General features: G+C 38.4%; 1 protein-coding gene across 5 annotated transcripts in view; it reads right to left on the reverse strand.

Annotated features, from left to right (window-relative positions):
- Positions 1–586: 586 nt before the first annotated feature.
- Positions 587–14,429, reverse strand: part of LOC124277408 (DCN1-like protein 4) — a 49,724-nt gene continuing 35,881 nt past the window's right edge. For 4 of the 5 annotated variants that reach the window (XM_046713101.1, XM_046713102.1, XM_046713105.1 and 1 more), the window contains 7 exons: positions 12,497–12,564; positions 12,025–12,098; positions 10,947–11,038; positions 3,730–3,838; positions 2,790–2,894; positions 2,306–2,408; positions 587–1,201 (listed from right to left, as the gene is read on the reverse strand). In XM_046713101.1, coding sequence (XP_046569057.1) covers positions 1,140–1,201; positions 2,306–2,408; positions 2,790–2,894; positions 3,730–3,838; positions 10,947–11,038; positions 12,025–12,098; positions 12,497–12,564 — 613 coding nt within the window. In that variant the 3' untranslated portion in view covers positions 587–1,139. Of the gene's footprint in view, positions 1,202–2,305; positions 2,409–2,789; positions 2,895–3,729; positions 3,839–10,946; positions 11,039–12,024; positions 12,099–12,496; positions 12,565–12,683; positions 12,797–14,429 lie in introns of those variants that run through there. The other variant, XM_046713103.1, reaches the window with a different exon arrangement.

Genomic DNA, 14,429 nt, shown 5'->3' on the forward strand with positions numbered 1-14,429 from the left:
TCCATGGTCATCAATGCTCATGATGTCAATCACTGGATTATCTTGTTACCTTTCCCTGATGCGATTTTGTTTTAAGCACTGACGAAAATATAGTTGGAATACTTACATGCGCTGCATGAGTGAGTGAGTTTAGTTTATGCCGCACTCAGCAATATTCCAGCTAGATGGCGGCGGTCTGTAAATAATCAAGTCTGGACTAGACAATCCAGTGATCAACAGCATGAGCATCGACCTGCACAATTGGGAACCGATGACATGTGTTAACCAAGCCAGCGAGCCTGACTACCAGATCCCGTTAGTTGCCTCTTACGACAAGCATGGGTTACTGAAGATCAATATTCTAACCTGGACCTTCACGGGTAGAGTGCTGCATGAACAATGATCAGGTTACTCAACACTAATTTGCAGGCTCTTACGAAAAGCAGTCAAGTGTTGGGAACCAAGTCACACCTTGACCTTCCATGTGTTTCATCTGACACTTGTACGTTTTGCTGTATATGTGTTAAATGTTTTCCATAAAACGGTATGTGTCATAAGATCATCAGCCATTCCATCACAGACAGCATTGCAAACAACAAGAAACAAGTTTGGTGTGATTTTGTACTTATTAAACCTTGAACATTTACAATAAAAGTTGTAAATAACATGTATGGTTTAAGAAATCTTATGCTCCTATTCACTGGCATTGGTACCAGTGATAAAATAACTTTCACTCTCTTGCCCCAAACCCCATCCCACCCAACCCTACCCCACCCCTTACCAGATCATGTTAATATCAACAGAGTGATTGCTCAGTACGAGTCTCCCAGGAACATGGACAACCTGTAACAACAGCACCGTTGCCATGGTTACAAGACATGGAATAAAGCACAAGTAGCTGGATGGGGTGACCCGACAGTCATAATCACACTGCGGGCAAGATCATGTTCGTAATGCCTGGCAGCAGGTCACATGACCAAAGGATTGCATTGCTTCATTGACCAACTGTGGTGGCAAGTGAAAGACAAACACATCTGCAAACATTCATCCGTTGCCATGGAGACCCGACACACAAGTTTATGTTTCTCCACATATTGTCAAATCAGTGTAAAACATCTGTCGATGACACATCTAGCACTCTTGACCGAAGCCATCCAACCTCAACTTGACATCTTGTTTTGTTCACGAAGCCATTCTACAAACTCATCCAGTAAAACTGGCCCTGGAAAGAAAAGAGACAAGTTGATTAGTCTGACAATGAACCACCTTCACAATACGAAACAAAAACTTACCAGAGCACAGGAATTTGTCTCTAATATTCATATACCTAACCCATATATCTATAACCCATGAATTCTTTTGCTCCATGGGATGGTGAGTGATTGACTTGGGTTTTACACTGCTTCTAGTAATATTTCAGCAATATCAGTGGGGGACAGCAGACATGAGCTTCACACATTGTACCCATGTGGGGCTTGAACATGGGCCTTTGGCAAGGCAAGCAGTTTAACCACAAGGCTACCCTTCCTCCTTAATCAATCCTAATTAAATAACAAACAAGTGACACCTTCAACTCAATTAGCCCTAATTAGTTTACACTACTGCATCCCTTTGATTCATGTGTAAACGTATGGAAACAACCTCAGTTCAGAGGGATACTTGCCTATGAAAGGTAGTGAATATCGAGTTTCTTTGCAAATATCGAGTTAAAAGGGTAATTTTGCCTGTTGGGACCATGGAATTATATCAAGATATCCGAAATATCGAGACATTCATATCGAGTTAAAAGAGCTTGAATAATGATAAATTATGAAGGATTTTGCCCGGACCGAGACAACCGAGATATCGAGTTATCAGAGTTTGACTGACTGACTGAGTTTAGTTTTACGCCGCTTTTAGCAATATTCCAGCAATATCACGGCGGGGGACACCAGAAAATGGGCTGAACACATTGTGCCCATGTGGGGAATCGAACCCGGGTCTTCGGCGTGATCAAAGTTTGACACAACAGTGCTTGACTGTATATGGGTCATGATATTTTTCGACAGCTATGAATTCCTGGGATTTTAGCCACACAAGTTATCTGTGGTGTTCCTGACCTTGTTCATATAGCTACATTTTGATCATTCTTTTCTCTTAAGGCAAGTTTTGAGACATCATCATCATCATCATCACATTATCATTAATGACATCTCAGGAAACATGCTATATATCCAAACCACATATTAGGTCCTCAATCAAGCTATGTCTGTCCTGTCATGGTGTCCTCTCTGTCCTAAACAACCTAATAATGTTTGAAAAGTTGAACGTTTAGATTGTAACTCACATGCCCCATCTTCGTCATAGTTGGCGAGATCTGGAGCTATGGACCTGCTGAACTCAAGAATGTTACACCATTGGTCCTTATTAATCACTTTGTACTTGGATTGCTGAAACAAATAGCAGCACATTACTTTCAGGCAAAGACAAGGATTACAACAAGAAGCTGGAACATCTCAATCCACAAACGTGTTCAGAATAGGTTCAGTTTCACAGTTTATGTTAATAACTCATATTTGTGATAAAATTTGCAGCTAAACTTGTATGTGACTTTATACAGTGTTGCCAGCTCAGTCACCCACATAACCTCCATTATGTAAAATGTCATCTAGATACAGAAGACATATATGACTCTCCCACCCGACCCAGCCAAAAATAGATCCAAGCGTCAGTCAGTGCTCTGTAGCCACTAAAACCTGACAAACTAGAAAAAAGGGTAAGTGTAGATAAAAACCTGGTAGGAGACACATCATCATCAATCATCATCATACCTCAAGAAACTGGTGAAAGGACCCGTACAAACACCAGTTTTTTCCGAGGAGCAGAGACAACATTGCCTTGGCTGTCTCGATGTCCATACTTCTCTGATCTTTTTCCTACAAGACATGAAGCAGTGATTAGGACATGCTTCATATTACCTGTACTTAGTGTTCCAGACTAAAGCTTCAGTTTTCCCCTACACATTGATCCCGAATGTAAATGTATTTCTGGATGGCTGTATCAGCCCCACTGAACACATAAACAACATCTTTCCTTGTGAAAACCATGTTTGATTTTACTTAAGTGAGTATGTGTTTGGTTGAACACACATGAGTATGTGTTTGGTTGAACACACATTTGAAAGTTTTCCAGTTATGTCTGCCTGTCAGTTTAATGTTGAAGTAAACCTGACATGAATCAGTCTCTGACGGTTACTACTTATCAAAATCCAAGAGCATAGGTTGTTGATGACAAACCTAGAAACATACTTGGAAAAACCTGCATTCAAACCCTCCATGACAAGTTCCAGGTACACTTAATTGTAGCAGTTTGACCAGTGAATTGTAGTGCTGCAGACAGGTTAGAAGACAAGGCAAGCCACCCTGGCAACTTCCAGCTTCAGAATTTGCATTTTCAGTGTGTTACCTTTACCTGGTTACCGGTAAGTGTTTTACCAGATTCACTTCAACAAGCAATAATTATTTATCATTAATATTAACAAAATAATATATTATAATCCAATATATCATCCTCCCTGACCTGGATGAATTTGCCATTAAAATCAAGTAATCAGTTACCATGGTTACGTATGTCACAGCAGGTAGCATATAACATTCGGTACTGAAAGTTGTTGTATACCTGTACAACCCTCATCAATTCTTTTTTTATTCATTATTTTTTTGCTTCCTATACAAGACACTACCCTCCAGTAATATTATTGAGTAGACATACCCTGGCAAAGTCAAATGCAAAGCGGTAGATATTCTTGAAATGTACAGCATCATCCAGAAGAGACTTGAGGTAGTCGAGTTTCTGTTGCACCTTTTGAATACTGTCACACCTGTAAAAAAATGTAGCTGATAAAATGCTTGTTAAATGAAAGATTGATTCCTTATTATACTGAATCACAGACAGGTAAAACAATGGAAAATAAGTCGATGTGGCATGTCCCATTCCAAATCTTAGTCAACAAAATGTAATTTTTGGAGTAAAATTGATATTTTATACTTATCCTGACTCATGCTCTTTTTGCTTGTCTTCTTCTTCTTGCGAACATAGTGGAACACTTGTATCTCCCTAATTGAAGCTCCCTTCAATTTAAAATCACTAATTAGTATTCACCACGAGTTACCTCCTTTCCACAAGCGCGGGAACGAGGGCGCCACCTCTACCCATGTGCCTCACTCTCTCCTCATATACTGAGCCCAACATTTGAATTTACAGGGAAATCCAAAGTGTTATTTGGGGAGGATGGGAGGGCTGACCTCATGAGTCAGGATAAGTATAAAATATCAATTTTACTCCAAAAATTACATATTTTTCCTTATCCTGACTCATGCTCTTTTGCTTGTAGCATCCTCTGAGGCGGAGGTGGGAATATCTAATACTTTTGGATTTTTAATAATTAGTGATTTGAACTGTGATGATTGTAATAACCCTATGGGAACTTCATAAAGGCACTGAACTGATGAATTCCTGCTGCTAACTTATCAGCTGCCATATAAAAGGTTATTACCATGTACTTATTATGATAAAGTATATATAACATTAATACAATGCTTAAGACTAATAGACTTAAGCTTGTTAATATGCTAGTATAAACTCCTTAGAGTTTGTTAGCTAAAATACTTTAAGATATAACATAGTACTAAGCTTAAGATATGATTAAACTTAAGCTAATTATATAATAGCAAACTCTTTAGAGTTTGTTAGTTAATATACTTATATGATATAGATATAATGCTGAGCTTAAGATATGAATAAGCTTTAGCTACATATATAATAGCAAAAACTCTGTAGAGTTTGTTAGCTAATATATTTTTATAATATGAGTATAGTACTGTGCTTAAGCTATAATTAACTTAAGCTACATATATAATAGCCAAACTCTGTAGAGTTTGTTAGCTAATATATTTTTATAATATGAGTATAGTACTGTGCTTAAGCTATAATTAACTTAAGCTACATATATAATAGCCAAACTCTGTAGAGTTTGTTAGCTAATATATATTTATAATATTAGTATAGTACTGAGCTTAAGATATAATTAACTTAAGCTACATATATATAGCAAAACTCTGTAGGGTTTTGTTAGCTAATATATTTTTACAATATGAGTATAGTAGTGTGCTTAAGATATAATTAACTTAAGCTACATATATAATAGCAAAACTCCGTGAGAGTTTGTTAGCTAATATATTTTACAATATGAGTATAGTAGTGTGCTTAAGATATAATGAACTTAAGCTACATATATAATAGCAAAACTCCGTAGAGTTTGTTAGCTAATATATTTTACAATATGAGTATAGTATTGTGCTTAAGATATTATTAACTTAAGCTACATATATAATAGCCAAAAACTCTGTAGAGTTTATTAGCTAATATGTTTATAGTGTAACCATAGTACTAAGCTTAAGATAAGATTAGACTTAAGCTAAAAGTATATAGCAAAATAAACTCCTTAGAGTTTATTAACTAATATACTTTTATGTTAAAAACATAGTACTGAGCTTAAGTTATGATGAAACTTAAGCTATATATATATAATAACAAAACTCCGTCGAGTTTGTTAGCTAATCTGCTTTATAATGTGTAAACATACTGCTTAAGATATGATGAAACTTAAGCTAATTGTATAATAAGCGAAAACAACCCTTTAGAGTTTGTTAGCTATGATATAAACCTAGTATTGAGCTTATGAAGGAAAACTTAAGCTACATATATAATAGCAAGAACTCCGTAGAGTTTGTTAGCTAATACATGTTATAATGTAACCATAAAGCTTAAAATATGATGAAACTTAAAGCTTAAATATATAATAGCAAAACCCTCTTTTAGAGTTTTGATAGCTAATATACCTATATGATATAAACATAGTACTGGCTTAAGATATGAATAAGCTTAAGTTACATATATAATAGCTAAAACTCTGTAGAGTTTGTTAGCTAATACATGTTATAATATAACCATATTGCTTAGAAATATGATGATACTTAAGCCAAATAGCAAAAACTCTTTAGAGTTTGTTAGCTAATCTACTTATATGATATAAACATAGTACTAAGCTTAAGATATGAATAAGCTTAAGCTACCTATATAATAGCAAAACTCCTTAGAGTTTGTTAGCCAATATATTTTAATAATATGAGTATAGTACTATGCTTAAGGTATAATTAGCTTAAGTTACCTATATAATAGTAAAACTCCGTAGAGTTTGTTAAGCTTAATTAACTTAAGCTATGTATAAAATAACCAAAACTCTGTAGAGTTTGTTGGCTAATGCATTTATCATGTAACCATAGTATTACTCTTAAGATATGAATAACTTAAGGTAAATATATATAATAACAAACTCTGTAGAGTTGTTAACTTATATATTGTATGATGTAATAATCATAGTACTGTGATGATAAAAGGAACTTAAGTAAATTATACATAGCATGAAGCTATTTAGTATTGTTATAAGATAAGTAAAATCTGTTAGATTGACTTATCTTCTCGAGAACTGTCAGCTGTTGTCTGAGGACCATGGGATCGAATTGGTGTATACCTGAGGCGTCCTCGGTGGTGATATCTCTCAGATAATGGTTTGCAACCACCATATCAGTTCAGAAATAACCCTCCATTATTTCAATCACATTTGTGTAGAACAATTGTAGAAGTTAAGCTATAATATCATGAGTATTAAGCTCATGGAGGGTCGAATAGGTCCATCCGCATATGCAGTAGTATGACAGTTCTGATCCAAATGGAGATATAGTACATGAGACTTCACTCTGCGTAAGTTGATGATAGAGGAAATAATCTGTTGCATTTTTTTTTTCCTGTTTGGTTTGGTGGAGATAAATTTACAGTGCTCTTGCTGGCCAACTTGATAGAATCATCGTATCATGGGGTCCAAGTATGTCATCAAGCGTGTTCATAAACCTCACTTGTGAGGTGTTGGAACACTATATTCATATCCCAGGTTGGGCGTGAAATTTCCGTTTTATTCTCCAAACAGAAGTTTAGTAGGTTTACTAACCATCTAGTTGTGTTAATTAAACGATGATGAAATTCAGCTGTAGTCTGAAGCGCTGTGGATTTAGATCCACTTGTATCTTCGTCTAGGTAATTAAGCTGCGAAGTCCTTGGCGATGTAGGTGCACAACCAGGTGTGTCTGTCCTCGTTGAACTTTATGTAAAATCGCCTGACTGCCCGATCCCTCGTCTTAACTTGACAGGGGAGGTCTCTAACTGAAGAAGGCAGTCTAATCATGAATGTTCAGGTTAACTGGACTGTAATGAGGCTTGCTTTCGTTCACTGATATATAGTTGTCACTTGTGGCGTAAGTCTTGAACTGTGAATTGAGATCGACCTCTGTGTAGATTCGTTGTCCCTCAGCGGTCCAATCAGAACAAGGCATTTTGATTCTGTATAATACCAGCTGTGATGTCACGGTGTAGCGGGAAAAAACCCACCTTGAATAAATTCTTGTAAATGCGTTGATATTAGCATAAGCGTCGGTCTTCACGTAGCTTCGAAGTTATCCGGTGACCACGTGTTTGAGGGTTAATGGTAATCCTTGCGAAACCTCGGTATGAAATATCTGGCTCTGTAATTTTATGCTGGGTAGGTTATTTTCCTGGTTGTCGTGAAAGTAATTTCAGTTTTGAATATAATTCCGACTTCCTTATATATAAGGGGTATAAACAACTTGCAAGTTGTGAGCTTGTAGACTGTATACATGAATGTATGCGTCATAATTGTAGAATTAGCGTTGAACTTGTTGTACATATTTCTTCTCAGAAACTTTGGCGATTAAGAGTTATACTTTCGCTGTAACAAGGCTGCTGTTCAATTTCGATATTGAATTGTCTGCAGATATGCGTAATGGTCAGCATGTAGATAATCGTATCGTCGTCCGAGTTGTATATTAGCAATTTATCACGGAATAGTTGATTTCTGTGAAGATCTATGAAATGTCGTTGACTAATAATACAGCGGCGTTCTGTGTTGTAAATAGCCTGAGCAATTATCTTAGCGTAGAAGCTTATAGCTGCATCTGGCATACAGTTGATAATCAACTTATGCGGCGTCTTGAAACGGACTGGCGAGTAGCTATATATGGCCAGTGGCTAGTATATGGAAACCTTGGAGGAGACTTCCTCGGTGAGCGCCCGGAGACTTAGCGAAGTTCTCGAAGTATCCCTTCTAGATCTTCTGGGTGAAGTAGACTTGGAGCCACTTAGCCTTAGCGACCATCAGCGAAGGTGTCGAGTCAAAACCCGATTAGTATATATATATATATATATAAATATATATATGGCTTGCCGTGAACAGCCTCTGTGTTTAACAGGATGTGGGATCGTGGCGCTTGCCTAAAATAGGGACGCATGGATCATCTTATCATATTCAGAAGTGGGTGTTCTGAAGTCTGGTGATAAGTGTCTAATTGATCGTTCTAGATCTATTTAGGCCAGCGAACATCGTCTCGTCATGGATTCAACAGAACCAATATCGACGATTGTAGTTCTTATACTTGATATCGATGATCAACTTGTCTATGGGTTGATCTTCGAGGAGACTTGTGAGAGGAGCGTTGATAGTTTAGCGAAGCTCTTGTATAGTCCCTCGATGTCCTTCTAGATGATGATGATCTGGATTCAGGTGTCCTTGGCATGCCTTGCGAAGCTTCCTCTGCGTCGGTCGAGGAGCGCGATATGACCTTCAGCGAAGGCTTCCGTGATGTCTGATGGTCGAGTCCACATCTAGGGATGAAACCGCATAAGGTGATGATCTATCCTGCCTTAGCGAAGTCCTTAGCGAAGGCTGTACATCTAGGTTCTTTCGCCTTCGAAGGCTGTACATCTAGGTCCTTTCCGCCTTGCGAAGGCCTTGCGAAGAGCTGTACATCTAGGTCGCCGTCAAGGTGGTCCGTGACTTCCTTCAGCGAAGGTGACATCGTCCTGGCTGCTACGTTGGCGGGGGTGCCTCTGGGGTGCTGTCTACGTTGGAGCCTTGAGCGAAACTTCGGACCCTGCTACCGCGAGATATAGTGGTCCTCCATGATGTTCATAATTTGTCGCATCATGTCTTCTGGGATGGTCTGCGGCGAGTTCGTCGGTGCTTTATCTGCGGTGTTAATGGAGGGTCCACGGAAAAATCGTCCGACATCAGTGTAGAGGCATCAGGCTGCATGGTGATCTCTGCTGATGTCGTTGTAGCTATCACCGGTCGTTTCTTGTGGCGTCGTCGGGGATGATGATCAGCTGATCATCGTAGAGGTCAGGTCATCGGCTGGAACAATCTCGGTTGAAAGTCCTAGTAGACCGTTGATTTTCCCTCAGAGGTTCGGCGCTGCCCTGGGTGTCGCGGCGTCTGCGTTGAGTGTTGGTAATGATGGGACCCTCAGGGCGATCATCGCATATCTCGCGTTGGTACATCAGGCTGCATGCTGATCTGAGCCGACATCGGTCAATCTTTGATGTACATCTGGTATGATGACCGGCTGATCATCAAACAGGCCCAAACTGCGATGGGAGCGGTCTCGGCTGTTGAGATGTGGTAGAAAAACCCTCTAGTCTTCTGCTGCGGCGATGGGATGTCTGGGAAGCAGGATGCTTCTTGGAGATGGCGGACTCGTCCCACACCTCTCCACCACTCTAGCGGAACACCACCACGGGAGAGTCGACCAACAGCAGTAGACTGGCGAGGGTTCCGGTGTATCAGTCATACTAGAGTCTGCATCGCGACCTATCTGCTGTGCGTGCCAAGCGCCAAAGTAAATATTAATAAAAGGTAGAATTGGATAAATTAGTACGCAACTGCAATGTGAATATAATAAACATGGCCGTTACATCATATTAAAGCGGATCAGCAGCAGCATAAAAAGCGTAATCTGCAATAGTACAGAATTTTCATCAGCGTAATCCACTGGAAACAAACCACGGTCCATTGAATAAACTGTAAGAAAAGCGACTAAATATCAATATATAATGCGTTGAAGGATACTAGCTAAACCTCTATAGATGTCTATCTGAGGGTAACTAACTAAATATATTTCAAAGGATATAGTGTGTTAGGAGACACAGAAGCTCTCGTCCAGCTCACTGGTGAAGAAGGAAGAGTGAGGCACATGGGTAGAGGTGAAACCCTCGTTCAGCGGTTGTGAATACTAAAGGAGGTAACTTCGTGGTGAATACTAATTAGTGATTTTAAATTGAAGGGAGCTTCAATTAGGGAGATACAAGTGTTCCACTATGTTACCCAAAGAAGAAGAAGACAAGCAAAAGAGCATGAGTCAGGATAAGGAAAAATAACTGCAATCAGCAATACTCCAGCTACATCAAGGTAGCATGTAGGTTGTAAGAGCAACGATCTGAGTCACACGGTTTATGATGCTGCCAGCCAGGTCATAGAGTCTGATCAACCAATCACACTTTACCAAGGTGCCGTTATACAAAGCAATCTTTTAAAGATGATTGCAACTCCCATAACTTAACATAGAATTACAACAGTCGCCACAGTAGGTTGCTTTGTAACACCACCCAAGTTTTATGACTGACTGACTGACTGACTGACTGACTGACTGAGTTTAGTTTTTTATGCCGCTTTTATCAATATTCCATCAATATTATGATGGGGGACACCAGAAATGGGCTTCACACATTGTGCCCACGTGGGGATTCGAACCTGGGTCTTTGGCGTGACGAGCCTACACTTTAACGAGCCTACGCTTTAACGACTAGGCTACCCCCGCCCCAGTTTCTATGACAGATACTGTTGACAATTTCTGACCGTAGCCTCACAGAATCTGTCAGTGAATACATTCCTTGCCATATCAATGTATGTTCCAAGGTGGTCGACACCAAAGACAACTGGCCACACTGAACAAACTCTGTATATCCAACATTCAAACTGATGGTGATGCTATGAGAAGTAACGTCATGACCGTGCCACTCACTGTAATGATGTCATTCCCTGCAGCCATTCTTCTAAGGTAAAGAAACCCATATTCTTAGCCTGAAGTTTCCAGGCTAGAGACAGCATCACAATCTGGAAAATAACACACAATAATCACTTTACTATTTCTTGAAACAATACCATGTTAATTAAGCAATTATCATTTAAAGTGGTAATAAATTGGATGCCATTTGCCAGAGGGTCTCATAGGCGGATCCAGATATTTTCAAGGGGTTGGGGGTGGTTTGGTTTCAGCTCTGCCATTGCAAAACATTAACTTCAATGTGCCCCTTTAGTCATTTTCAAAAGGGGAGGTTTGAACCCCCTGAACCCCCATCTGGATCCGCCACTGGGTCTTCAGACTTCTGCATCTCTATCACATGTTGAGTTGTACATATATTTTAGAAAATGATCAGAGTATTTAGGTGGAAATGAACATCAATCTCATAATATAGATCCAATTATGATAAAACTATCATATAGTGAGTGAGTGAGTGAGTTTAGTTTTACGCCACACTTAGCCATATTCTAGCAATATGGTGGCAGTCAGTAAATAATTGAGTCTGGACAAGACAATCCAGTGATCAACAGAATGTTCATTGATCTATGTAAATGGGATACGATGACGTGTCAACCAAGTCAGCGAGCCTGACCACCAGATGAAACTATCGTATAAGTCGTGTCTGCAAGAAAGCACTAGTATTACAGTTGTCAATAAGACAACATTCTCTAAAACACTTTTATCAATTACACAACACTACACAATATTCCAACAAGATTATAGCAAGTAGAACATAACTGAATCTAGACAAGATATTTGTGGCTAATTTTATTAGGAAAGTCCCATGTGGTCAAGGTACAATGTCAGGCCATGGCAGCCATATTGGAAATTAAGACACCATTATTGGTGGGAGCAAGCACGTGAATTTTCAAATACATTGTTAAAGTTGTTTCTGAGAAGATGTTGTTTACACTGGAAAGCTGACACCAGGACAAACAGATTACAACATAGGCTCACTTCATATTCTGTCAGGTAAGCTTAAAACTAACAATACACATATATATGTGAAGTGACCTACATTTTCTGGTTCAACACCAATGTCTTCACAGAATTTCTCCATGCCTTCCGGGCCAATACTGTCTTCATCTGGACCTGTTGTAAACATAAACATAATACAATGTCACAGAAACAACATCAAATTCATTCGACAATGGTCAGAGTTATTGAGAAGGAAATATAGTCACAACAAACAAAATCCTAATCTTTGAATTGATTGATTGGGTATGGTTTTACGCTGCTTTTGGCAATATTCCAGCAATATCATGGCCTTGAAATGGGCTTCACACATTGTGCCCATGTGGGGTGGGGAATCAAACCGGGTCTGAGGCGTGACAAGCGAACACTTTGAACACTAGGCTACCCCACCACCCTCCTAATCTTTGAAAGGAAAACTTTTCCAACTTACTTTCAGAAAAAAGAAGAAGAAGAGTAGTTGCACAATGTAGGAAGTAATCAATTACAGGTATGTATTGTCAGATTTGGGTTCATACCTGTATACTCTTGAAACCAAGTGGTACATTTTTTGACATTGAAGGCACTCTCTGGCTCACGTCTTGACCTGTAACAACAAAATACATTGGAGATAATTCACAAAGTTGTCTGTGGGACTTTTTTCAGTATCTTAATTATTTATGCAAAATGGTGAGTACATTTGTAAGATCACAAATAAATCCACACCTTGAGAATAATTTTTGTATTTTTAAAAGAACCATGATCTCCTTCCCATGATGGGAAGGAAACCTAGGGAAGGTTCTGCATTCAATGGAGTTTCTCTACATGTTGAACTGTACTGTGTAATACAATTGTAGTAAGTGAACTGAGAAATGATAAGACAATCAAATTTTGTGAATTGTGTATGATGTCACCATTTTGTGTGGGTGAATGTTTATGATGTCATCATTTTGTGTGTACTGGCCTGATGTCAATACCTTCAATGTGTTTGTCTATGATGTCATCATATGAGTATTTTCCAATGACATCATCATTACATGTGTATTAATCTCTGATGATATAAAATGTGTATTTTTCTTCTATGACATCATCATAATATGTGCATCTACCTGAAACTAAAAGCTGTCTGTGAAAATGTTTCTGTCATCACATGCTGAATACAAATTCACATGATTTTCACCTCACTCTCTGGTTTTTGACTAAAACAACATTATTGTGCATATGCACATATTTTAACTTTGTATTTTCCATGCTACAATCTAATTGGAATGAAGATTGTGGTAACAGTTGTCAATAATGTCATTACTTGGTGCAGAGGCCCAGATAAGCTGCGTATCAGGGTAAAATACGCATAGAAAATTTCCAACAAGAAGACAAAGTCATCAATATCCCCCTCAATGGCAAAATACTCTTCATGATTATGTCTACGAAGTTATGATTATGTCAAATATTTAGGTGTGTATATAGAAAAGTGGAAGAAGAGTATTGAAAGGTTTTAAAGTTCTGCTCCAGAAAGGATCACTATCCCCAATTTCAGTCTATGTCAAACTTGTTGCCATGGAAATGCAAAAAACATTTTATTCAGATATCCAAAACTAACAAAAGGCACAAGTACACCACCAGATCCATCTATGTGCCAAGTTTGGTGAAGAAACATTGAACGGTTGTAGAGTTCTTCTCCCGAAAAGTGCACTACCACTAATTTCTGTTTTAGTCAAATTTATTGCCATGGAAATGCCAAAAATATTTTATTCAAAATTCCAAAACTACCAAAAAGGAACCAGTACACCACCAGACCAATCTATGTGTCAAGTTTGGTGAAGAAATAGTGAACGGTTTTAGAGTTAAGCTCTGGAAAAGAGCACTACCACCAATTTCAGGCTAAGTCAAACTTGTTACCACGGAAAGCCAAAAATATTTTATTCAGAATTCCAAAACTACCAAAAGGCACCAGTACACCACCAGATCTATCTATGTGCCAAGTTGGGTGAAGAAATAGTGAACGGTTTTAGAGTTCTGCTCCAGAAAAGAGCACTACCACTAATTTCATTCTAACAAAATAATTGTTGTGTACCAATTACGCATTTAAAATGTTAGATACGCAAAAAGTTTAAAACAAATGCGTATGGAATATATTTATAAAATCGCTTTCGTAATGAAAAAGACATCGATTGCTATCAAGTTGTACTGTTAGTATAGGAATAGTGTTGTACTGTCAGTACAGGATAAGTGATTCTTTATGAAATCATTTCCATTATATTTAAGTTGGTTTTGATTAGGTATGACATAAGGCAGAACATACCTGCTTAGTAAACTTACTCAATGACATAATACTTAGGTGAGTAAAATGACTGAAATACGCACATATTTGAAAGCAGTGGGTAACGGAAAATGAAATACCCACTCCCCAAAAAATACAGTGGGTACAGTACCCACATGAGCTAAATCTTATCTGGAGCTCTGCTTGGTGTA

This window comes from Haliotis rubra, unplaced genomic scaffold, assembly GCF_003918875.1.
Source record: "Haliotis rubra isolate DU_JTF1 unplaced genomic scaffold, ASM391887v1 Scf221, whole genome shotgun sequence".
In the NCBI taxonomy this organism is placed as follows: Eukaryota; Metazoa; Mollusca; class Gastropoda; order Lepetellida; family Haliotidae; genus Haliotis; species Haliotis rubra.